Raw genomic sequence first — 25,563 nt, forward strand, 5'->3', positions numbered from 1 at the left:
CAGGGACTTCGTGGTTAATCTGTAGCGATGAGTATGATGGATAATCCTTCCGCTTTTATCCTTATGATTACTTTGGGAATAATCGGTAGGGGTGGAAACTAGTGATGAGAAAGTATACTCGTTGCTCAGGTCGCCGAGTATTTTGCCGTGCTTGGAGGTTTAATTTTCGTTGCCGCAGCTACATGATTTGCGACTGCAAGACAGCTTGAATACATGTGTGGAATCCCTGTTTGTTAGGGAATTCCCACATGTATTCAGCCTGTCTAAGTAGCAAATCATGCAGCTGAGACGACGAAAACTAAACCTCCGAACACGCCAAAATACTCTGGAGACCAAGCGAGCAATAATGCTACTCGCCCATCACTACTGGAAACAGGTATGGGAAGGAGACCTGAAGTCCAGGGTATTGCTAGTGCATCGGATCCGAACACTAGAAGGGAGCGAGATTGGGAACAAACTGAGAAACCTTGTGGTTGAGTCTGGAAACCATGATGTTGACATCCGTGGTCCTCCATCTGAGACAGATCCTGTGAAAAACTGACAGATTCAGCGACCATTCGCCTGCGGCGAGACCCTCGGCTGAGCCGTCTGCCGCAAAACTCCTAGGATGTGCACCGCGTAAATTGCTGGGACATTCTGTTTAGCCCAAGACAGGATCCAAGAGACCGCTGACATCACTGGCCGACTGAAAGTTCCGCCTTGATGATTGCCATAGGCCACAGCAGTGGCATTGTCGAACTGTACTCAAGTTGGATAGCCGTGGAAAATTTCCAGGATTTCTCCTGAGCTGACCATCGACCCTGGACCGTCCAATCTTGGAACACTGCTCCCCAGCCGAGAAGACTAGCGTCCGTTGTTACAATCTTCCGACGAATGAGCAGAAAAGGACTTCCTGAGATAGACAGATTGGGAACACTCCCACCATTTCAGGGACAGTTTTACCCATGAGGGGATTGAGACAGCGATCCAGGGAACAGGGCGACCTGTCCCATCTAGATAGAAGGAAGAACTGAAGAGCACACATGAAGAATTGAGCAAACGGGACTGCTTCCATTGAAGCAACCATCGTGCCTAGGTCATTCATGCAGAAGCGGAGGGAGCGGGGAGAGCGACCTCTGACAGACCGAACCCCACGCATGAGTGCTCGAGACTTTTATTTGGGTAAGAAAATCTTTGTCTGTTGTCCTTTTGTAATTACCTTGACAGGTGTATATATACTGGCTTGGTTGTATACATGTATGTACAGTGGGGCAAAAAAGTATTTAGTCAGTCAGCAATAGTGCAAGTTCCACCACTTAAAAAGATGAGAGGCTTCTGTAATTTACATCATAGGTAGACCTCAACTATGGGAGACAAACTGAGAAAAAAAAAATCCAGAAAATCACATTGTCTGTTTTTTTTTCATTTTATTTGCATATTATGGTGGAAAATAAGTATTTGGTCAGAAACAAGCAATCAAGATTTCTGGCTCTCACAGACCTGTAACTTCTTCTTTAAGAGTCTCCTCTTTCCTCCATTCATTACCTGTAGTAATGGCACCTGTTTAAACTTGTTATCAGTATAAAAAGACACCTGTGCACACCCTCAAACAGTCTGACTCCAAACTCCACTATGGTGAAGACCAAAGAGCTGTCAAAGGACACCAGAAACAAAATTGTAGCCCTGCACCAGGCTGGGAAGACTGAATCTGCAATAGCCAACCAGCTTGGAGTGAAGAAATCAACTGTGGGAGCAATAATTAGAAAATGGAAGACATACAAGACCACTGATAATCTCCCTCGATCTGGTGCTCCACGCAAAATCCCACCCCGTGGGGTCAGAATGATCACAAGAACGGTGAGCAAAAATCCCAGAACCACGTGGGGGGACCTAGTGAATGAACTGCAGAGAGCTGGGACCAATGTAACAAGGCCTACCATAAGTAACACACTACGCCACCATGGACTCAGATCCTGCAGTGCCAGACATGTCCCACTGCTTAAGCCTGTACATGTCCGGGCCCGTCTGAAGTTTGCTAGAGAGCATTTGGATGATCCAGAGGAGTTTTGGGAGAATGTCCTATGGTCTGATGAAACCAAACTGGAACTGTTTGGTAGAAACACAACTTGTCGTGTTTGGAGGAAAAAGAATACTGAGTTGCATCCATCAAACACCATACCTACTGTAAAGCATGGTGTTGGAAACATCATGCTTTGGGGCTGTTTCTCTGCAAAGGCGCCAGGACGACTGATCCGGGTACATGAAAGAATGAATGGGGCCATGTATCGTGAGATTTTGAGTGCAAACCTCCTTCCATCAGCAAGGGCATTGATGATGAAACGTGGCTGGGTCTTTCAATATGACAATGATCCAAAGCACACCGCCAGGGCAACAAAGGAGTGGCTTCGTAAGAAGCATTTCAAGGTCCTGGAGTGGCCTAGCCAGTCTCCAGATCTCAACCCTATAGAAAACCTTTGGAGGGAGTTGAAAGTCCGTGTTGCCAAGCGAAAAGCCAAAAACATCACTGCTCTAGAGGAGATCTGCATGGAGGAATGGGCCAACATACCAACAACAGTGTGTGGCAACCTTGTGAAGACTTACAGAAAACGTTTGACCTCTGTCATTGCCAACAAAGGATATATCACAAAGTATTGAGATGAAATTTTGTTTCTGACCAAATACTTATTTTCCACCATAATATGCAAATAAAATGAAAAAAAAACAGACAATGTGATTTTCTGGATTTTTTTTTCTCAGTTTGTCTCCCATAGTTGAGGTCTACCTATGATGTAAATTACAGACGCCTCTCATCTTTTTAAGTGGTGGAACTTGCACTATTGCTGACTGACTAAATACTTTTTTGCCCCACTGTATGTTGTTTATGGTTAATAAACAAATTAAAAAAAAAAAAAAAAAAAAAAAAAAGAAAATCTTTGTCTGGGCGGTGTCGAGAAACATTCCGAAGAACACGAGACGTTGTACCGGAATCAGAGACGACCTCACGATACAGACGATCCAGCCCAGACGGGAAGGAAAGTGTAGTGATCTGTACACTATCCTGGCACGCCAAGGGTGTTGCAGCCTTGAAGAGTAAAGCTGGAGTCACACATAGCGACTTACCAGTGATCCCGACAACGATATCAACATGTCAGGATCGCTGGTGAGCTGTCACACAGACTGCTTCACCAGTGATCAGCACGCCGATGTGAGGAGCGAGCAGGCTGTTCCAGTCCTCCACCAGCAGAGGGCGCGCCTGCATCCCCGGCCTATCCTGGCGGCGTCCTGCTGCCTCCTGGTCCCCAGCGTGAGGCGGCAGGTACACACTCCGCAGGCTCCTGGTCCCCAGCGTGAGGTGGCGGCAACTGTAACTTGCTGGTAACTAACGTACACATCGGTGTTATGAATGAGTCACCGGAGGAGGAGAAAACAAAAATACAAGCTAAGTCCAGAAAACCAGAGAGGTTGGTAGCTATTGGATTGCAGACCCCTGATCCTATACACCACAACTAACAGTAGCCGTGGGAGGGTTCCTACGGTGCCCTAGACCCCTCGTCACAGCCGGAGAACTACATAAGCCTAAAGAAGGAAAGGGGAAATCTAAACTGCCCCAGAGCAGACCCCAAAGCAATAGACAGCCCCCAACATGTATTGCCGGTGAAAAACAGATGAAAACACAAACACAGACAGAAAGACAGGCTGAGCAAACGATGGGGCCCAACTAACTAGATAGGACAGGACAGAAAAGATGCTGGCTGCAATCCGAAAAAAAACCCTACCAAAAATGTCCCAACCGTCTGATAGGGAAAAAGGCCCTGAAGTCGCTAGACTTCAAAATCACTATATCAGCACTCAGGTATATTGTGAAAACAGAGCAAAGAGATCAACTGATCAGAGACAAAAATGGAATTCAGCCAGTCCCAACCAGGACTGGCTGAACACAAACACTAAGCAAACCAGACAAAATCTCATGGAACAACAGCAGGGCAAAAACTTAGCTTTTAGTAGACAGGAACCAAGCTGGATGCAAGAGCTCAGAGCAGAAAGGATCACCAGCAGCCCTGCAGGGCGTTGGCTGCCTTATATCCACTCAGAAATTCCAGATGTCCAATCACACTCCGCCTGTTCAGATGACAGGTTCTTCCTATCCCAATCAATTTCACTACCTCTCTTCACCAGCAGAGGGAGTTCAGACATCAAAGGTGAAGGGGAGAATGAACTCACAACACATCGGGTATCCAAGGGACGCGCGTCCCTTTGATACCCGATGTGTACGTTAGTTACCAGCTGATTGCTGGTCCCCCGCCTGTCACACGCAGCGATGCGTGCTGGCCAGCGGGAGATCAGTGACGAAAAAAAATGTCCAGAGGTTTCTTGCAGCGATCCCGGCAGGGGGGCCGATCGCTGTCACACACAGCGATCTCGCTGGTGAGATCGCTGTTGTGTCACAAAACTTGTGACTCAGCAGCGATCTCGCTAGCGAGATCGCTATGTGTGACGGGGCCTTAAGTCTTCTAGATAAGGAAAGACAAGAATGCCCCTGCTGAGTAGAATGGTCATCGCTGTCGCCATTATTTTTCTGAGCACTTTGGGGGCGTTGGCTAGGCCAAACGGCTGCGCTGTGAATGGGAAGTGAAGTCCTTGTTGCATCGAGCAGAAGAAGTCTTCTGTCTCCATGGAGGCTATAACGGATTAAAGGGACTCCATTTTGAAGTGACACAGGCGCACATATTTGTTTAATAATCTGAGGTCCCAAATGGGCAAACTGAACCGTCCATCTTGGGAACAACAAACAGGTTTGAACAAAAACCTGAGAAATGCTCTCGTGTGGGAACGGACTCAATAACGCCGCCTTGGGGAGGGAGTCGACAGCCTAGAAGAAACCCGGAATTAGAGAGGCAGTCTTCGGTGGACAAGACTCGAAAAAGGAAATGAAATTGAGGGAGAGTGGAAAAAACGCTGTCCTGTAACCATAGGAGACAACTCCTTGGACCCAAAGAGTTGCTGCCTACGGACAGCAGTTTGACCTGGAACTGAAGGAACCGACTGCCCACTCCGAGAGACCTTCTGGGTGGGAGTGACCCGTCACGCTGGGGCGAATCTGTTGGAGCTCGACCTTTTGAGCATGTTTTGAGCGCCAGCTCAGGGCTGATTTAATAGAGGGCCTTTTCCTTTGTTGACGCACCAAGGATTTGTTCTGTCGGGGGCAACTCTATGGTGGGAAGCAGTACACCGTGGCGAGCGTTTGGCTCTCTGTTGGAGATAATCTTGCCAAGCTCCTCTCCAAGGAGATGAGAACTGTGGAAAAAAGACCTGTGAGGGATCTCTTGAAGTGGGGTCCGCGTTCTAGGCCATGAGCCAAAGGGTCATGTGAATAGTGCTGATGTTGCCGTCTGCTATGGCTGAACAGGCGGCTGCATCGAGGCAAATGGACAAGATGTATCTTGCTTTGAAGCCGATTCAGTCCGCTAAGTCTGCCAGCTCATCCACAGGGGCATCAGAGAAGAAACCCTGGTGGAGATGTTTTGCCCAGGCAGAGACTGCCTTGGCTACCCAGGAAGGACGGCCAGAGGGTAGAACCGAACCCTCAAAGGCGGACTTGGCCTAATCAAAAAAAAAAAAAAAATCAACGTGTCTGTTGGCGGGTTCCTTTAAGGAGAAACCGTCAGACAGAGAGGGTATAATATTTGTGGCCAGCCAGGAGACCGGAGGTCCACCGAGGGAGACACTGCCTACATGTTAAGCAGGTCAGATAAAAAAGGATACAGGATGCACCTGCGTTTTCTTCTCTGGGAACGCTTGTCTGGGTGCTGCCATTCCACCGCGAAGATCCTGTTGAACTCGTCATGGTTGGCAAAGGCACGAGAAGGGCGCTTCATTTCCCCGAAAAAAAAAAAAAAGCAGTCTGCTCAGTTAGAGATCTCTGAATTCTCTATGTTAAGAGTCTCATTAATGATGACAAACTAACCACCGTGTCACGTAGTTTGGAGACCTATGCCGAGTTCAGATTTGAATCTGACTCAGAGCGTGGGTCTGACTCCAGCGCCTCAAGAACGTCTGACGGAGATGATGCCGTGAACTAATGAAGGCGAGCCTTTTGGAACTTCTTTCCTTCATGCGAGTGGGATTCCTCTGGGTATGTGAGGGGTTAACAGCCGAGGCATCCGAGACAGGGGTAGAATTAGGAAGCCGTTCCAAAGCCGAGACCAAAGTGAGAGATACTCTGGTTAGGTCAGCTGTCGACTGAGATAGGGATGTCACCCACTCAGAAGGGGGCGCCTTGCGAGCAATGGGGGGGGGGGGTCCGGGGAAGACATATTAGACGGCAAGATAATTAGATAATTGTGGCAGAGAGATGAAGTCTGATCAGAGGGTTATGGGAGGATGGAGACTCCCTGGGTTAAAATATACATTGTTTATATAGTGCCAAACAGAAGGAGAATATAAAAATTCTTTCCTTAGTGGGATCTGAACTCAGAACCTCTGCGCTGCAAGGCAACAGTGGAAACCACTGAGCCACCGTTCTGCCCTGTAGACATAAATGAGATATAGGAAGACTAAGCCAGAGGAGCGCTGCTGGAGATGAAAGCTGACTCCCCAGTGATAGTTAGCTTACAGACCTGAAAGCTGGCTGGAAAACCATAGGCAGAGCCTCAGGGTAGCAGGAGCTGTGGGACAGCGTGAAGATCGCATTGGTTCGTGGATGGAACCTGTTGCGCACTCTAATTTCCCGCTCTGTGAGGCAAGGAGAGGAGCACGCGGTGAAGCCGGGTCCAGGAGAGAGAGAGCTGTACTGATAGGCCGGCGGGAGGTGGGCGGAGTCAGCCGGATCGTCTGATAGGGCGGCTAGCGGGTGTGTGGCCTAGCCCTGTAGTAGGCCTGAGGGGAGCATGGGACTAAATTTTGACCGGGAAGCCGCAGGGGGGAGCGCGGTAGACGCTGCGGACTGCCGGGGGAGCCGAAAAGGGCCGTTACAGGGCTGGAGGAGACACTAGAGATTGCCTGATTAGATATATAAAGAGGAGCTGCTGCACGGACATACCACTGGCCATCACCGGCAGCCGTAGGGTATGATTCCATCTTCCTCCCCAGGATGACTGGCTATGGAGGGCGGGAGGCACAGGGGGATAGTGGCGAGGACCAGTCCGCATCTTCGGTCTTGCGGATGCCCCAAATATGCTTGAAGTGTTAGGAGGCATGGGGTCCTGCCTGCCAGACACGAGAGGGTACAGTAGTGACGCATTCCTAGACTGTGCTCCTGGTCTCTGGGGGGGGGAACGGAGTGACCAGTTACACTCCGTCGCCCAAATCACAAGCTGAATCTGAAAAATAGAGATCATTAATGAAAAACAACAAAACCTAAAAAGGTAGATACAGGGCTGAGAGCAGCCCGTGTCCACCTCCTACTGACACCAAGCTAAAACTGATGAGCTTCCTGCCATTTGGTGGGTATATACTGCTGGGGAGGAGCTAACTTTTTTATTTGCATAGTGTCAACCTCCTAGTGGCAGCAGCATACACCCATGGTTTCCTGTGTCCCCCCAATGAAGCGAGAGAGAAATCCCTCTTTTATCGCTTCATTGGGGGGGGGGGGGGATACAGATAACCATGGGACATCCCCAAAGCAGTCCCAAAGGTGGAAACAGAGAATACAAATAAAAAAAACAGACTTGGGTCTTCTGGTGCGAAACCGCCGCCTGCAGTACCTTCCTTCCTAGGCCTGCATCAGACGAGGAATAGGTATGAACCCTGTAAAACCTTGCGAAGGTGTGCAGAAACGACCAGGTCGCGGCCTTACAAATCTGTAAAGCTGAGGCTTGGTGACGAGCTGCCCAGGAAGCCCCCTCCGCCCGATTGGAGTGAGCCTTCACCCCCCGGAGGAGGCGTTTGTCCTAAACGCGGTATGCCTACAATATTGCCGAACAAATCCAACGAGCAAAAGCTGGGAGCCCCTTATGACGACCCTCAGAGATGACAAACAAGGCATCAGAGTGGCGAAAGGAAGCAGTCCTTGACAGGTAGGCTCGGATAGCTCTGACCAGATAAAACCTGTGGAGGGACTTCTCCAGGGAATGGACCGGAGAGGGGCATAGAGAAGGAAGGACAATGTCTTCATTAATGTGAAATGAAGAGACGACCCTAGGTAGGAAGTTAGGAACAGGTCTGAGAACTACCTTGTGCTGATGTAGAAATCAGGAACGGAGAATGGCAGGATAATGCCGCTAGCTCAGAGACTCTCCTGATGGAAGTAATGGCAACTAAGGCAGCAACTTTCCAAGAAAGGAGAGAAAACAGAACGTATTGCAAGGGCTCAAAAGGAGCGTGCTAGAGTGCGCCAAGGACAAGATTCCATAGATCTATCGGGAGACGAAAAGGAAAGCCAGGTGGGCGACTCAGTGAAGAGAAGTCTTTACTTGAGAACGAGACGCCAGATTTAGTTGGAAATTAATAGACAGAGCGGAAACTTGCCCCGTAAGAGTACTGAGATGGACCTGCTGCGTTGCAGATATGTTTTCAGCGTGTGCATAAGATTATAATCTGAGGCATAATGCTGACACTGAAAAACACAGTAGGTTTATAGAAGAACATATCTTTGTAGTACGGCACGTGCTCCAAACGCTGCATCCTAAAGACCAGAGTAAGTAGATGTATAAGGTTTATACTTTGCCTTACCTGCTCCGTTAGTTGCCTGCACTCCTCCTTCCTCTTACTAGCCAGTCGCTGACTTCTGCCCCTCTCCTTCTGCAGCTCTGACTCCAGGGTTTGCACCGCTCTCTTCAGGATACGCACATGACTGGCTTCTTTGCCATTTGGAATTTCAAGGTCCTGCACTCTCTGTAAGGCAAGTTCGGCCTCTTGTTTTTCATGGGTAGAGCGGCCATTGCAACACTTACTCTTCTCTGAGTCTCCGGATCTCGGTCTCCCGACTTTCCTCGCTCGGCGCCAGTTTCAGAGCAGCCAGTTCATCCTTCAATCCTCGAATTACTTGTCTTAAGTGCACGGGGTCTGGTTTGCCAATGTAGGGAAGAGGGAGCGGATAATGTATCCTGCAAATATATGATTACCTGAGCAAAAAGAACTTGGCAAATATACAGTCATAACTGAGAGGCACCAATGGCACTCACCTGTCAAATTCCACTGAGTATATCAGTATCAAGTATCGCTTGGAGGTAAGTGACGCACTTCTGGCCGGGGGAGCTGAACGCTGCGCTCCTCCAGCTTTCCGGTGCCGAAGTAACTCCAAGTCAGCGTACGTCAGGAGGTCTAGGGTCACAGATTCACTGCTCTGCGGAGAAGACGGGACACGTAGAGGAGTTTAGTAAATCCATAAAGACTTGGTGCATGCTGCGTCACATTCATTTTCCATCACAATGTTGGTAATACTTTATCACATTATCACTTACCCTGTAGGAAGGGATAAAGGGCTAATTGATTGTTAGGGAGCCCACCCATGGGACCCTTACCAATTACGAGTCTCTCATCAGTCAAGCATGTACAGTTCTGCTCTATAAAGGGTTTATGTGACCAAAAGAGATAGTGGAACGCTGCACACTGGTCCCACAGATCACTGCTCCATTGAAAGTTCAGATTTGAGACCCCAGGTTTCATGATTTAACAGGATGCGAGCCATAAACAATGTATCCGCAGGATAGGTAATAAGTTATACTCTTGGTGCAACTGCTTTAATGAGGGTCTCCAGGCCGGATGTGCTACTTCATGGGACATGCGGCAGTACAATAGAGACAATAGAGGGGTACGACTCTTGTAGTCCCTTCATTGTCATCGTTGGTGGGGGAAATCGCTCAGGTCAGAACCCACCTGACCAAACATTAGTGGTCTATGTAACCATAGATAACCTCTTGGATCATCTGGTTCAGCGACATTACACTATTGGAAGCAAAAACTTCAGACTTTCCGATTACCAGATTAAGGGTTCATACTCATCTGCAAGTAAAATGGACATGTGCAATCAGAAGGAAAAAAAAAAAAAAAAAAAAAAAAAAAAAACACAATTGGATCAATTTTAATCAATGATTTACTGCTCCTCTGATTTTTTTAAATCAGACTGAGAAAAAAATAAATAAATCCATGGCACTTGGACAATGCGGGTGCCGTTTGATTTTTGCACGCCCATGTCCTTGAAAACCTGACATTTCAGCAGCCACGTACAGAAAAACTACAGCATGACCCAACAAAATAGAATAGATTCATACACACAGAATTGATAAAGATGTCAGTGAGATATATAATTAGTACGGTGCTTTTGTACTTTACTGTACATGCATTTTATTCATTAAATTTAAAAAAAAAAAAAAAACGAGGCATGGAATGCCCCGATATTTCATTAACCAGCAGAGGGAAAGCAGACAGCTGGGGGTATATCCACGTAGCTTCCCAGGATATTAATATCAACCCACAGCTGTCTGCCTAGCCTTTGTTGGTTATTAATTATAGGGGGGACCCTACATCTTTTTTTGGGGGGTCCCCCATTTTAATAACCAGGAAAAGCTAAGTATACAGCGGTGAACTGATATTAATACCTAGGAAGCTCCATGGGTATTGCTCCCTTTCCACCCTATAAACCTCTACCCCCAGCTGCCTGCTTTCCCTCTGCTGGTTAATAAAATGTCGGAACCCCACACCATTTTTTTTTTCTGGAAAATAACTTCTTTAGTATTAAAATACATGTAGAGTAAGCACTCATTTATCTCATTCACATATTTATATCTATATATCCATCTTGTCTCTCTGTATAATATACTATATATCTTGAAGAATATTTCCTTGGAAAACTATGTATAAATTACATTGATAATTACTCTATGTAAAAGCCCATGTTAAAAATTGCATTGCAATCAGATTACATTTGAATGGCAATCGGATGCCAGGTGACAAAAATTGATTTGTACTCGCATGACACTCATCCCACTTTTCTGGACCAAAATTATTCCCCATCTCTGTGATTGGTTTATTTTAATTTTTAGCCAGAAGTGTAGAAAAAGAAATACCTGAGTTAGAGCAGAGTGCAGCATATTGCAGAAGATGGAATATTGCTTAAAGTTTCCAGTCTTGTGTGTGAGGTCTTCGATGACTGGTGGTGACAGAAGTAAAAATACCATGAGAAACAAATGAGGAAAAGTGGAATATTGATAATTTTATGTAAACTTCGTTACTAGACGTAGGCTGAAATGTGATCATGTGTTTCCTCCAGACTACGAACATCTCATGGCGGGTTCTACAGCCTCTTGTGAAAATGGCCCACGTGTTTGTCACATTGAGAAATGAGGCATGGAGCCCTGCTGGAGAGAAGGACTGATGTGGCTGGTATAAGTTTCCCCTCAATGAGAAAGCAGCGTTTGTGCCAGCGAAACGTGCGTTGGGGCGGACATCCGGTTTGGGGGTCAACACCTTGTAACTTTACAACCTCTGTAAGCTCTCCCTTTGGTAGTTATACCTAGTACTTTTTGTAACTGACTTCTCACCTGATTGGGATGGCTCGGAAGTTGAAATCAATTTATGGCCTGGTACTTTTACCTTAAAAGAGGTGACTCCTTCCTATTTGCACAGTCTTGGAGTATGCGTTACTGTTATGCATTGTCTTTTATCTTGTTTCTTGCTATTTAATAAAATTTATATTGGTTTTTATTAAATTATCACGTGGTACTCCATTTTCTCTTGATTTTCCAGCCCAGTTATGTGTATGGCCGGCTTTAGCCGTGTGACAGTAACTGATCACCAGAGTGGGATCCTTAAACATGAGATCAGATGAGATTGTGTGATGTCAGATACATTGCAGAGGTGTACACAATTCCCCCGTGTCAAGAAATCAGGAGTATAAATGGGGCCTATGAGTGAGCAAACACTGGGCACACTCATTACTGTGGGCACAGGCACTGATGACTCTACCCTTGTAGATGGAAACCAAAGGGAAACTTATTTGGCATCTGTGAGCTCAATTGAGGCCTATGGATGAGTTTGCGCTTGTGAATGTAACCCTACAGGTTCAGTACTTCGCCAGGCTGGCCAGACGCATTGTGCATGTACGGAGGAGTCTGTATAGGAAGCCATACTCACACTCAGCATCAAACTCCCCCCTCCACTGGTCCGTAGTCAGAGCATCTTCCACCTCCACCTCCAGCCGATCCCCCGTGTTACGGACGCGTAGGATGTGTTCTATACCTCTGAAGACGCAGCGGGCTTCAGCCAACTCCGTCTCGTCCATAATCGGAGTCTGAGTCAAATGTTGTCAAGACAAAAGTTGAAAAAAAATTGCATAAACATTTGGTTTGTGTCACCATATTCTGGGATCAGTAACTTTTCGACTCCTCCACCGATGGAGCCGTGTTGCGAGTGCTTCTTTATGTGTGATGAGGTGCTTTTATTGGTACCATTTTGGGGTACATAAAAGGCGTGTAGACGGGAAAAACAATTAAGGGGCTTGGATTTTTTTTTTTTTTTTTAACTGAAAGTAAATGGCGTAAAGTAGCTTTATATTTTCATAGAATGAACTTTCACAGATGCAAAGACACAAAGTTTATAAAATTTTCCCATTTCTTTACTTTTGGATAGTAAACAGAGGGATGATTTGAATTAGGTTAGTTTTTTATATTCTTAAAGACTTTTTTTTTTTCTTGTTAGGGACTTGAACCCTCAATCATTTGATAGCACTGTATACTGCAAGGCCCTGTGCACACGGTGCAGATTCTGTGCAGTTCTGCAGCAGATTTGGCCCTGCAGAACTGCATGTGATGTACAGTAAAACTGCACATAGGGTATGTGCACACAGTGTGGATTCTGCTGCGGATCCGCAGCGTTTCTGCAGCTGCGGGTCCGCAGCAGATTTAGGTGCGTTGTACAGTATCATTGTTTTCAATGGTAAACTGAAAAATGCTGTGCACATGCTGCAGATTTTTCCGCGCGGATTTGCTGCAGTTTACAATCCACAGCATGTCAATTCTTTGTGCGGATTCCGCCGCGGTTTCACATCTTATCATTATGAGGTGTAAAACCGCAGGGCAAAACCGCAGGACTTTTGTCCTGCGGATTTTTCAACAAAGTCCGCACAACCTAAAAACTACGTGTGCACATAGCCTAAAACTGCAGGTAAAACGCAGGTCATTTTACCTGCAGATTTAGCAAAATCTGCACGGAAAATTCCACAGCAGAATCCGCACCGTGTGCACATAGCCCAAGACCTCAGCATCACAGTATATAGTCAATGTAAAAGTCTAAGTGCACAGCCTGTGGCCAGATCTTATAGGTTTACCAGGATGGCGGTGACAGAACCTCTGCTGTCACAGTAAGACCGTGATGGAACCACGTCTGTCACCATCCCGACGGCTGCAGGGTGAGTCAGGATGTCATTTTCTCCCTCTTGCAAAAGGCCTGGCTAAGCAAGGTCGAAAGGGAATCTGTCAGTGCGCTTTTGCTATGCAACCTGAGAGAAGCATGATGTAGGGGCAAAGACCCTGACTCCAGCGATGTGCCACTTACTAGGCTGTGTTTTGTTGCTTCAATAAAATCTGTGTTTCACTAGCAGGAGATTATCTCTACAGGACAAGGGGGTATCTTGACTACTAGTCCAACCACTCCCCCAGCACTGATTAGCAGCTTTCTGCCTATGCACAGCACACACAGAAAGCAGCCAATCTGTGACGTGGACGGGGTTATACAGAGCTCAGCAGCAGAGAAAACTGTTATTGTATCGCAACTGCAGCAAGCAGCCCAGTAAGTGACACCTTGCAGGTATCAGGGTCTCCACCCCTACATTAAGCTGCTCTCGGATTACATAGCAAAAAACCTTCGGACCGATTCCCTTTAAGCGTAGATTAACCCTATATCTGCAGGTAAATCAAGTTTATGGATAAAGCTGCACATTGCCCAGTCAGGACGGAGGGGATGAGCACAAATCTGTCCTATTTTGCCATTGGATGGCGGCCTCCAGCTCTTGTAAGACTACAACGCCCAGCATGCCCCGATATCTGCATGCAGGGGTCCTCACCAATGACAGTCAAGCTCTAGCCAAACCACAGGTTGAAGCCTAATTCAAGCCGATAGCAGGACATGCTGGGAGTTGTAGTTCTGTTGTAGTTTAAGCCCTGCTTGCTGGGAGTTGTAGTTCTGTAAGTTATGGAGCCTTTCGGCTGGAGACCATTATTACTAGGATTAAGTCGTTTACAAGAGTAGAGAATGAGCCAGGTGGCAGATTACAGCAATGAGAGGAGTCACCGCCAGCAACCCCGCACTCACCTTCCTTTCTTCCCCTTCCTTCAGCAGCTCCTCGATCAGTTAAACCGCCGGTCTCCCAAGACAACACCGCCCTTCACTCCCATTGGCTCCTATCCGCCACCCTCGCTCTGCTATTGGTCCTACGTCACGTACGTCAACGGTAAGCCCGCCTTTTTCTCCCGCAGCGGCGTTCCAGTTGGTTAAACGTTTGGGTCATCTGACCTTCCAAGCAGCCAATTAGAACGTCAGCACTTTAATCAAGTGTCGGAAGTGTTACTATGCCAACCGCAAGGGCCTAGCCTGTCACACGTGACTGAGCCCCGGCGGAGAGGTGGTACTGGGAGGGTGGGGAGTTGTTGTTGATGAACTAGTCCCAGGAGACCTTGTAAATGAGGGAGATGGGAGGCTTTCCAGCATTGTGCACTGGGCTTGTGTGTAATAAAGCTGACTGTGCTGCAGCTGCTGAGGGGTCACAGCTGTCTCTGACCCCGGGCCTTCACTCCCTAAGGCTGCGTGCACACGCTGCGGATTAATCCGCACGGATTTTGCAAAAACCGCAGATAATCCGCAGGTCCAAAGACCTGCGGATTATCTGCGGTTTTGCCTGCGGTTTGGTCCTGCGGATTCACTATCTCCACAATGGTGGAGATAGGAACCCGCAGCGGTTTCCGCAGAAAGAATTGACATGCAATTCTTTCTGCGGATTCAAAACCGCAGCAAATCCGCGCGGTTTTTTCCGCAGCGTCGGCACAGCGTTTTTTTTTTCCCATTCAAATGAATGGTACTGTACACCGCAGCTAAAACTGCTGCGTGTCCGCAGCGGCCAAAACCGCTGCGGAAACGCAGCGGAATCCGCAGCGTGTGCACGCAGCCTAAGGCTGTGTGCACACGCTGCGGAAAAGGTGCGGATTCATCCGCGCGGATTTTGTAAAATCCGCAGGTGAAACCGCAGGTTAAAAGACCTGCGGTTTTACCTGCGGATTGCTCTGCGGTTTTGCCCTGCGGTTTTTCATCTCAATGGAGGAGATGGCAAACTGCAGGAGAATCCGCAGAAAGAATGACATGTCAATTCTTTCTGCGGATTGAAAACCGCAGATAATCCGCGCGGAAAATTCCGCACCGTCTGCACTGCGGTTTTTGATTCCCATAGGGAATCATTGTACTGTACACCGCAGCGGCAAAAACCGCTGTGGAACCACAGCAAAATCCGCAGCGTGTGCACACAGCCATAGATGCAGCAGCTAAAGAGAAACACAAACTTTTTTTTCTTTTCTGTAGTTTGTGAAACGCTCTAAATGTGTTATTATTGGTGTAATCAGACCACCTTGCAGAGTGAGGCTAAGTCTAGAAGGGGGTCCACTAATGCAAAGGGTTTGGGGGCAACCTTAAGGGCGTGTGCACATGCTACGGATCCACAGCTGTACAGTAGCATTATAACCTATGGAAAATGAAACCGCGGTGCAGACGGTGCGGATTTGCTGCGGTTTTCAATCTGCAGAAAGAAATGACATGTCAATTTCTGTGGATTCTGCTGCGGTTTTCCATCTTCTCCATTGTAGAGATGACACTAAATCCGTGCGGACAAATCCGCAGAGCATTCCGCAGCGTGTGCACACACCTTCAAGGGGTTTTCCATGACTTTATTGATGGGCGATCCTTAGGGTAGGTCATCAATGTCTGATTGGTGTTGGTGCCACACACGGCCCCCCCGGCCATCAGTTATTCTTCCTGGTGTAGGCGGCAGCCAGGACTGCTCATTTGTGGGGCTGCACATTGCAACTCTCTTGACAAAATAATGGTCCCAGCTGGGTACTGCAATCAAATCAGTAGGGGCCGGATGTGCAGTACCTGGCCGTGGCCACTAGTCTGTCGATGGGGGGGGGGGGGCTCGGGTGTCGCACCCCCACCAATCAGACACTGATGACCTATCCTAAGGATAGCCCTTTAATGTTAAAGGCCGGAACAATCCCTTTAAGAATCAAAAATTCCTACTTCCAGGACAGGCATGGTGTCCCCTGACAGTCATGTGACATTATGTCATCACCACTGCAGCCAATCAGCAATAGCTGATTAGCTGCAGCTTTCACAGTTTTGTTAGAGCAATCTTCCACATGACCACCAGGAGGCACAGTGGCACCATCAGTGGAATGACGCTGGTCTAGCAGATAGGTGTGAAGGTTTTTTTTTTTTATTTTAAGCAGCACAGTCAAGCGATTCCTACAGTATGGCCAGTAGGGTAAAACCCCTTTAAGATTGAGTTTTAGGGTGTGTGCACACGTTGCAGATTCTGCTGCGGATTAGCTTGCGGTTTTGCCCTGCGGTTTGACACCTGATCATGGAGCAGGTGCCAAACACTGCGGAATCCGCACAAAGAATTGACATGCTGCAGATTTAAATCCGCGCAGAAAATTCTGCACCGTGTGCACTGCGTTTTTTCTATTTACATACACTAAAAGGGTACTGTACAATGCAGCAGAACCCGCAACTTGTGCACATAGCCATAAGGAACATGGTGCTCCTCTCTGTGTCATGAAACATGACTTATCTACAGTGCTGAGGATCAGCATGTCCTCCATCTTATAGACTGAAAACTAAAGCACCTCAATGAGGCACCTTAGGAGGCTGAGTTCACACGAGCATGTAAGGCTACTTTCACACTTGCTTTTTTTTTGCAGCGCGTTTTTCCCGCAAAAAAACGCATGGAAAACACGCATACAAATGCTGCATTTTTTTCAAGCATTTTTATGCGCATGCATGAAAAAAATGCAGTGTTTTTATGCGTTTGTATGCGTTTTTAGTGCGTTTTTTCCAACATTAGTTGGCCTCACCAAAAAAATCAAGATAGGGTTAGGATTAACACTAACCCAAACCATGACTTTACTAACCCTAACTCCTAACCCTAATCCTAACCCTATCCCTTAACCAAACCATACTAACCCTAACCCTTAACAAAACCATACTAACCCTAACCCAAACCCTAACCCTAAACCCTAACTAACCCTAAACCCTAACCCTTAACCAAACCATACTAACCCTAACCCTAAACCCCATTAACTAACTCAAACCCAAACCCCTAATTTGTCTAACCAATGGTCAACAAAAAAACGCATGCGCAAAAAAACGCATACATGAGCATGCCAATGCGCACGTATGCGCACCCATAGACTTATAATGGGTGTCTTGCTGTAAAAAAACGCATTGCGCGCGCATGCGTTTTTTTGAGGCAAGTCGGACGCCCAAAAAATGCAACAGGATGCATTTTGTGCGCACACCACAAAAAACGCATGCGCGCAAAAACGCATACAAACGCATGTGTATGTGCACATAAGCGCATCCCATGCAAAATATAGGGAAAAAAAGCGCATGCTGTTTTTAACGCTAAAATACAGCGCAAAAAAACGCAAGTGTGAAACCAGCCTTAAATCTTCCAGTTTTCATCTGTATTGTCACGGGATGGCATCCATTTTTCATGCATCAGCAAAGAATAACATTTCCAAGAAAAAAATTGCTTCCTATGTTAAGAGTTGTAAATGTATCCGTAACAATCGGATGCTGTTCGGATGATCCGAATGGGATTCAATTTTTTTTGCACACCCATAGAATTGAACAGTTGTGTCTCTTCCGAAATCCGTGCATGCTGAGTTGTTTTTCACACAGACATTTGCTCCTTGTAAAAAAGTGGACATCTGAACACCCCAATTGAATAACATTGGTGCGAGTGCTGTCAGTTTTTTTTCCTTGGACAAAACCAAGACCGAAAATACGGTTGTGTGAATGAAACTAGAGCAAGACTCGAAAGATGGGTTTTATAATTAAACTTGAGGTACAGATGAGATAACTGTCCATCAAACATTTGTTCTGCAGACAGCTATCTATCTTCACTCCCCCATATCCATGAGTGCTCAGCTCTGCGAGGGAGAAAACCACTGCCAAAAGAAAGGCTCGTCCATAGAAATGTCAACCTAATCCTTCTCTTCCATGTCCTCACCTATTAGGGGAAGGTTGGGATACTCCCCATACGCATCAGATAGAAAGCTGGACCCATAGAAACCGATGGGTTTGATTGACTTTTATCTAATGTGTATGGGGCCCTGTGATGCTCTATGCTCACTACATATGAGCTGATCCTGGATGTATATATTCGAGAATGGAGCAATACGTTGGGCCATTATACTGTATGGAGCAATATATGGGGCCATTATATACTGGGTGGAGCAATATATAGGGCCTATTATATGCTGTATGGAGCAATATATGGGGCCATTGTACTGTGTGGACCAATATATAGGGCCTATTATGTACTGTATGGAGCAATATATGTGGAACCCATGCAGGTGGGTGCGGCGTCGCATGTTGGCAAGTTGTCTGTAGTCCAGCGTAAGGGGAGAGTTTGTTTCTGTTGTGGTAAAAAGGGCCATTTTGTGAGCACATGTCCTTCCCGACCTCAAATTAAACAACCGCCGGAAAAACCAGTGGGTCCGGGTTGCGAGTAGGTTGGCAACTCGGGTGTACTTACCTGTGTACCTCAGTGGGTAAGACTCATTTTTTGTTACCAGCTACTGTACAGGGGGATGGAAATAAGGTGGATGTTTCCAACTTGCAGTACAGTGGGGCGGGGTTTAATTTGGTCGACGCTAGGTTCGTCCGGGACCAAGGCCTCGTCCCACATACATTGTCCAGACCTATACCCATTATTGCAATTGACTCCTCCCTTATAAAGCAGGGGCACTTTACGCAGGTGGTCCGTGACTTACGGCTACAGGTGAGGGCCATTTACTCTCAGGTGTTAAAACTGCTACATGCTTGAGGGCCTGGCCTCACCTGTGGTACTGTGACTTCCTTGGCTTGCTCTACACAATACGGTGATCAGTTGGCAGACACAGGAGGTGGCTAAGTGGAGTACTTACTGTCAAGGACACTGCTGGGGTGGCTACCCAGTCCGTGCCCAATTACCTGTCAGACTTTGGGGTTGTGTTTTTTGAGCAGGGAAGCCAAGAACTTCCCCCGCATCATCCTTATGATTGTGCCATTAATCTTGTTCCTGGTGCCAAGATGCCCAAGAGCAGACTCTATAACATCTCAGGTCTAGAGACGCAGGCCATGAAGGACTATATTACAGAAAGACTGACTAAGGGTCATATCAGACCATCCTCATCTCCCATTGCGGTGAGGTTCTTTTTTGTCAAGAAGAAAGATGGGGGTTACGTCTTTGCCTGGATTTCCAAGAACTCCATGCGATCACTATGATCCGTATTCACTTCCCCTGATCCCTGACCTCTAATCAAATTCTCGGGGCAAAATGGTTCTCTAAGATGGACCTCAAGAGGGTGTCATCCGCATTAAAGAGGAGTCTGAGTGGAAGACTGCGTTCAATACGCCAGAAGGACACTATGAGAATCTGATGATACCTTTTGGGCTGACGAACGCGCCCACCATCTTTCAGCACTTTATTAATGGCATCTTTAGTCACTTGGTAGGCAGGTTTGTTGTGATCTACCTGGACGATATTCTTATTTATTCACTTGACTTTGAGTCACACCAGGCACATGTCAGGCAGGTTCTACACATACTACGTGACAAATTGTATGTCAAACCCGAGAAGTGAATATTCTCGGTTGAGGTTTTCGCATGGATACAGCAAAAGTCCGGGCGATATTGGAGTGGGATCGTCCTGAGGATTTGAAGGCATTACAAAGTTTCTTGGATTTCGCCAGCTACTACTGTAAATGAATAAAAATCTTTTCGGTAGTAGCCAAACTACTCACAAATATTACCAAGAAGGGGACGGACTTCTCCAAGTGATCCAGTCCTGCCAGGGAGGCGTTTGACATATAAAAAGGTGTTTGCTTCTGCGCCGATTCTTGTTCAGCCTGACGTCTCTCAGCCTTTCATTGTGGAGGTCGATGCATCTGAGGTGGGAGTGGAGGCTGTACCGTCGTAGGGTGCGTCTCCTGGTAAATGGCAACCATGTACTTACTTTTCTAAGAAACTGTCGCCAGCTGAGAGAAATGATATTGGTAAAAGGGAAGAGCGGGGTCATTTTTTGAAGGGAGCGGTTCACCCAGTGATGGTTATCACAGATCATAGAAATCTGGTGTACTTGGAGTCGGCGAAACGTCTTACACCACAACAGGCAAGATGGGCATTATTCTTTACCAGATTTACTTCTTTATTACTTTTAGGCCAGGGAGCAAAAACATTAAGGCAGATGCTTTGTCCCGTTGCTTTCCTGGGGGAGGAGATAAGTGTAAACTGGTGCCTATTCTACAAAAAGGGTAGTGATGGTGTCTATATGCTCCAATGTTGAAAGAGAGGTTACTGACGCTCAGGAGGACACCCCTGCTACTGCTACCTGTCCACTTGGTGAACTGTTCATTCTAGTCAATCTCCGTCTTAGGGTCCTCAGTGAGCATCATGATATGGTGTTGGCTGGACATCCTGGGAATAAGGCCACCGCAGATCTACTTACTTGGCGTTTATGGTGGCCAGGTGCTCATAAGGATTTTCAGGAGTATGTGGCTGCCTGCAACATCTGTGCATGTTCTATGACCTCACACACTCGTCCGTCAGGGGATCTTAAACTGTTGGAGATTTGTCAGTCGATTTTATTACGGACATACCTAAGTCTGCAGGGAACACTGTAATCCTGGTGGTGGTGAACAGGTTCATTAAAATGTCTCATTGTATTGCTTTGCCTAACGCCAAATCTCTGGCCCATATTTTCATCATGGAAAAAATTAGACTGCATGGGATTCCTACCAATGTTGTCTCTGATCGAGGGTGCAGTTTATCTCCAAATTCTGGAGGGCGTTTTCACCTGTCTGGGGATCCATTTGTCTTTTTCTTCTGCTTTTCACCCACAGTCTAATGGGCAGACTGAACGGGTTAATCAAATTTAGAGACATAAAGTACAGACCAAAAGTTTGGACACACCTCATTCAAAGAGTTTCCTTTATTTTCATGACTATGAAAATTTTAGATTCACTCTGAAGGCATCAAAACTATGAATTAACACATGTGGAATTATATAATTAACAAAAAAGTGTGAAACAACTGAAAATATGTCTTATATTCTAGGTTCTTCAAAGTAGCCACCTTTTGCTTTGATTACTGCTTTGCACACTCTTGGCATTCTCTTGATGAGCTTCAAGAGGTAGTCACCGGGAATGGTTTTCACTTCACAGGTGTGCTCTGTCAGGTTTAATAAGTGGGATTTCTTGCCTTCTAAATGGGGTTGGGACCATCAGTTGTGTTGTGCAGAAGTCTGGGCGATACACAGCTGAGAGTCCTACTGAACAGACTGTTAGAATTTGTATTATTGCAAGAAAAAAGCAGCTAAGTAAAGAAAAACGAGTGGCCATCATTACTTTAAGAAATGAAGGTCAGTCAGTCCGAAAAATTGGGAAAATTAAGTGTCCCCAAGTGCAGTGGCAAAAACCATCAAGCGCTACAAAGAAACTGGCTCACATGAGGACCGCCCCAGGAAAGGAAGACCAAGAGTCACCTCTGCTGCGGAGGATAAGTTAATCCGAGTCACCAGCCTCAGAAATCGCAGGTTAACAGCAGTTCAGATAAGAGACCAGGTGTTGGGGGTTTATTGAAAACCGAAGGCTTACTGAACCAGCATGGCTACCACAGCATCTTGCTATTCCATCCGGTTTGCGTTTAGTTGGACCATCATTTATTTTTCAACAGGACAATGACCTCAAACACACCTGCAGGCTGTGTAAAGGCTATGTTAGGCGTCGGATTCCTGGCACTGCACAGCAGGAATCCAGAGCCAGACATCCTGCGGTCTCCCATTCTCCTCCGACCGCTCGGACTCCTGCTCAGCAATCTCGGCGAACCAGGCATTCCCCGCAGACTCGTTCTGTGAGCCTGGATGTTGCTGCCACCTCTGGTGCAGCAATGATAACGCAACCTGCTTTGCAGGGAACTGCTCTAGAGGCTAAGTCCTCGTGCCGTGCGACTGGGCATGCCCGCAACTTGTCCTCTCAGTGGAGAGCAGGGGTCACATGTGAAGGTCCTATGTCGGATCTGATTGGTCCTTCCTATAGTACTGGAAGGTCCCGGAAGCGCATGGCTATAAAAAGCCTGCATGGCGGCTCGGCCATGCGCTAGTGTAGCATATTATGCTGTGTGTGTATGGTGATGGATGCATGGACTGGTGTCTGACTTATTATGAAACCCCTTCCCTCGGATATTACGAATGGTGACAGTATGTTGGGTTAGTCAGCTCCAGATTGTGGCAGGCTACACGCCACTGAGCCTTCCTCACCTACACTAGCGTCCGTCGGTGCCCGGCTCCTCCGGCATCGTCGCTTAGCGGCTTCAGTTACGGCCGCGCTGCAGTAGTAGCAGCTTTTGGTGTTCGCAGCTGCGACGCCACACGCCGGCTGACCTGTGCAGCTAACAGGTTCAGCCTTTACGTCTAATTCCTACTTTGGCGTCTCTGTGACTAAACAGAGTCCGCTCTCAGGCTCTCGGGTGACGTTAACCCGAGCGCTGTTTCGCACTTCTAGCGTATCTGCCATTGTCCAGCAGCGGTCTTGTCATCTACCGCACGGTGGACCCCGGGCGGCGAACGCGCCTTCCATTATTTATATCTGGTGCGTTCCGCCGACCCTAACATTACACTAGCGCCAGGGTCTGGCTGGCAATGGCAGACGTGCAGCAGCTGCAGCGCTACATTCGGCAGCTGGAGAGCAGGTTGGCGGCTATTGAGAGCACCAACTCAGCTGCGAATGCTGCGCTAGCTGCTGCTCAGACAGTCGCTGAGGCTGTCTCACGTGCGCCCACACTTTTGCCTCTGCCGACAATGTCTCGCCTCCCGCTCCCCGATAAGTTTTCGGGTGATAGTGCCTCCTGTAGGGGATTCGTTAGTCAGTGCTCCATCCAGCTGGAGTTGCTGGCTGCACGGTTCCCTACGGAGCATGCTAAGGTGGGATTTATTGTCTCTCTGTTGTCTGGCCGGGCATTACAGTGGGCCACGCCATTGTGGGAACGTGGTGATCCCGTGGTACAGGGGGCTGCTCAGTTCCTCGCGGCTCTGAAGCAAGTCTTCTTGGGACCACGGGTCACCCACGATACGGCTCTCCAACTGTTATCTTTAACACAAGGGTCACTTTCGGTTAGCCATCATGCTGTCCAGTTTCGGACACTGGCTTCCGAGTTAGAGTGGCCGGACAAAGTGTTGGTCCCGGTGTTTTGGAGAGGCCTGGCTGAGCACGTAAAAGATGCTCTAGCTACTAGGGAGATTCCCACCAGTTTGGAGGACTTGATCGCCGTTTCCACCCGCATTGATCTCCGCTACACGGAGCGCGGGTTGGAACGAGCGCAATCCAAACGTAGGGTTAATTTGGCTCCCACCTTTTCTGAGCCGCTGAAATTTCCCGCACAGGAGCACCTCTCCTCTGAGCCTATGGAGGTGTCTCGCACCGGCACTAAGTTGCGTCCGATGCGAACCTCTGTGCGCTGTTATCAGTGCCGACAGTTGGGCCACTCGGCTGGCACATGCCCTCAGCGGCCGAAAAGACGACCACGTTCAGTGGCCGTAGGTGGTGGTCAATCCAAGGTGGGACCCTTTTCACCCAAACCGGTGTTCCGGGGTACATTAGATAGTGGGTCCTCCTCCTGGGAGGCAGAGGTCACCCTGGATTCCGGGGCCGAGGGGAACTTTATGTCCTCGACTTTTGCCCAGAGACACGCTATCCCTCTGGTGATACTCCCCCAACCTCTGACCATCAGGGTGGTAAACGGGGCACCGTTACCATCTCAGGTGACCCATCAGACAGCCCCACTCGGACTCTCTATTTCACCCTCACATCGGGAGACTCTGTCCCTGCTAATTATGCCCAATGGCATCGATCAGGTGCTCCTCGGAGTTCCCTGGCTTCGTTGCCACTCCCCGCATATTGACTGGGCTTCAGGGAGGATACTGGGCTGGGGCAAGGACTGTGAGGGAAGGTGCCTGAGGGGCAGCGTTCAGGTGGCTTCCACAGAAGTGCCTGCGGATCTCTCCTCGCTCCCCAAACCCTACCACCATTACGCGGACGTCTTCTCTAAGAAGTCTGCGGAGACGCTCCCACCGCACCGTTCCTATGATTGCCCGATTGATCTCCTGCCAGGCACAGAGCCTCCCCGAGGCTGTGTTTACCCTTTATCACTCCCTGAGACGGAGGCTATGTCCCAGTATATCCGGGAGAACCTGGCTAGGGGTTTCATCAGAAAATCGGTGTCACCGGCTGGTGCCGGGTTCTTCTTCGTACAGAAGAAGAACGGAGAGCTACGCCCCTGCATCGACTACCGAGGTCTCAATGCTATCACGGTTAAAAACAAATACCCCCTACCGTTGATCTCGGAGTTATTTGACAGGTTGCGGGGGGCCCAGATCTTTACTAAACTAGATCTGCGGGGTGCATACAACCTGATCCGCATTCGCGAAGGAGACGAATGGAAGACAGCTTTTAATACCAGGGATGGCCATTACGAATACCTGGTTATGCCCTTTGGCCTTTGTAATGCCCCAGCTGTCTTCCAAGATTTTGTCAACGACGTCTTCCGCGACATGCTCTCTACCTCGGTGGTGGTCTATCTGGATGACATACTCATCTTTTCGCCAGATTTGACCACCCACCGGAGAGACGTCTGCAGGGTCTTTGACCGTCTGCGGGCGAACTCGTTATTTGCCAAGCTGGAGAAGTGCCAGTTTGAGCAGGAGTCCTTGCCGTTCCTGGGCTATATCATCTCGGCCCAGGGGCTGGCCATGGATCCGGCCAAACTACAAGCGGTTATGGACTGGCAGGAACCCCATTCCCTCAAAGCGGTGCAGCGCTTTTTGGGCTTCGTGAATTACTACCGCCAGTTCATACCACACTTTTCCACACTGGTGGCTCCTTTGGTTGCTCTCACCAAGAAAGGAGCTAACCCCAATGCTTGGTCAGAACATGTCTCCAAGGCCTTCTCGGCTATAAAATCACATTTTGCTGGCGCTCCCATATTACATCGTCCCGATGTGGATAAGCCGTTTATCCTTGAGGTAGACGCTTCTTCCGTCGGTGCAGGAGCAGTCCTTTATCAAAAGGATGCTCAAGGTCGGAAGCACCCCTGCTTCTTCTATTCCAAGACCTTCTCACCGGCGGAGAAAAATTACTCCATCGGCGACAGAGAGCTGCTAGCCATGAAGTTGGCTTTTTCTGAATGGAGACATCTCCTGGAGGGAGCCCGGTTTCCCTTTCTGGTATATACGGACCATAAAAACCTGGTCTATCTACAGACGGCCCAACGCCTGAATTCCCGTCAGGCCAGGTGGTCGCTCTTCTTCTCACGATTCCGCTTCACCCTCCACTACCTCTCTGG

The 25,563-nt window shown here is 48.0% G+C and overlaps 1 protein-coding gene across 1 annotated transcript in view; it reads right to left on the minus strand.

Annotated features, from left to right (window-relative positions):
* The window catches only part of CCDC61 (coiled-coil domain containing 61), a 38,296-nt gene extending 19,419 nt beyond the window's left edge, over window positions 1-18,877 (minus strand). Inside the window, 6 exon segments of the mRNA XM_073549353.1 lie at window positions 8,650-8,853; window positions 8,855-9,023; window positions 9,102-9,262; window positions 10,986-11,068; window positions 12,052-12,208; window positions 18,722-18,877. Of these exon segments, the coding sequence (XP_073405454.1) occupies window positions 8,650-8,853; window positions 8,855-9,023; window positions 9,102-9,262; window positions 10,986-11,068; window positions 12,052-12,199 (765 nt within the window). The 5' untranslated portion in view covers window positions 12,200-12,208; window positions 18,722-18,877.
* Between the last annotated feature and the right edge of the window lie 6,686 nt (window positions 18,878-25,563).

Source organism: Dendrobates tinctorius, unplaced genomic scaffold, assembly GCF_039654945.1.
Source record: "Dendrobates tinctorius isolate UK_male_01 unplaced genomic scaffold, ASM3965494v1 ptg000158l, whole genome shotgun sequence".
Lineage (NCBI taxonomy): Eukaryota > Metazoa > Chordata > Amphibia > Anura > Dendrobatidae > Dendrobates > Dendrobates tinctorius.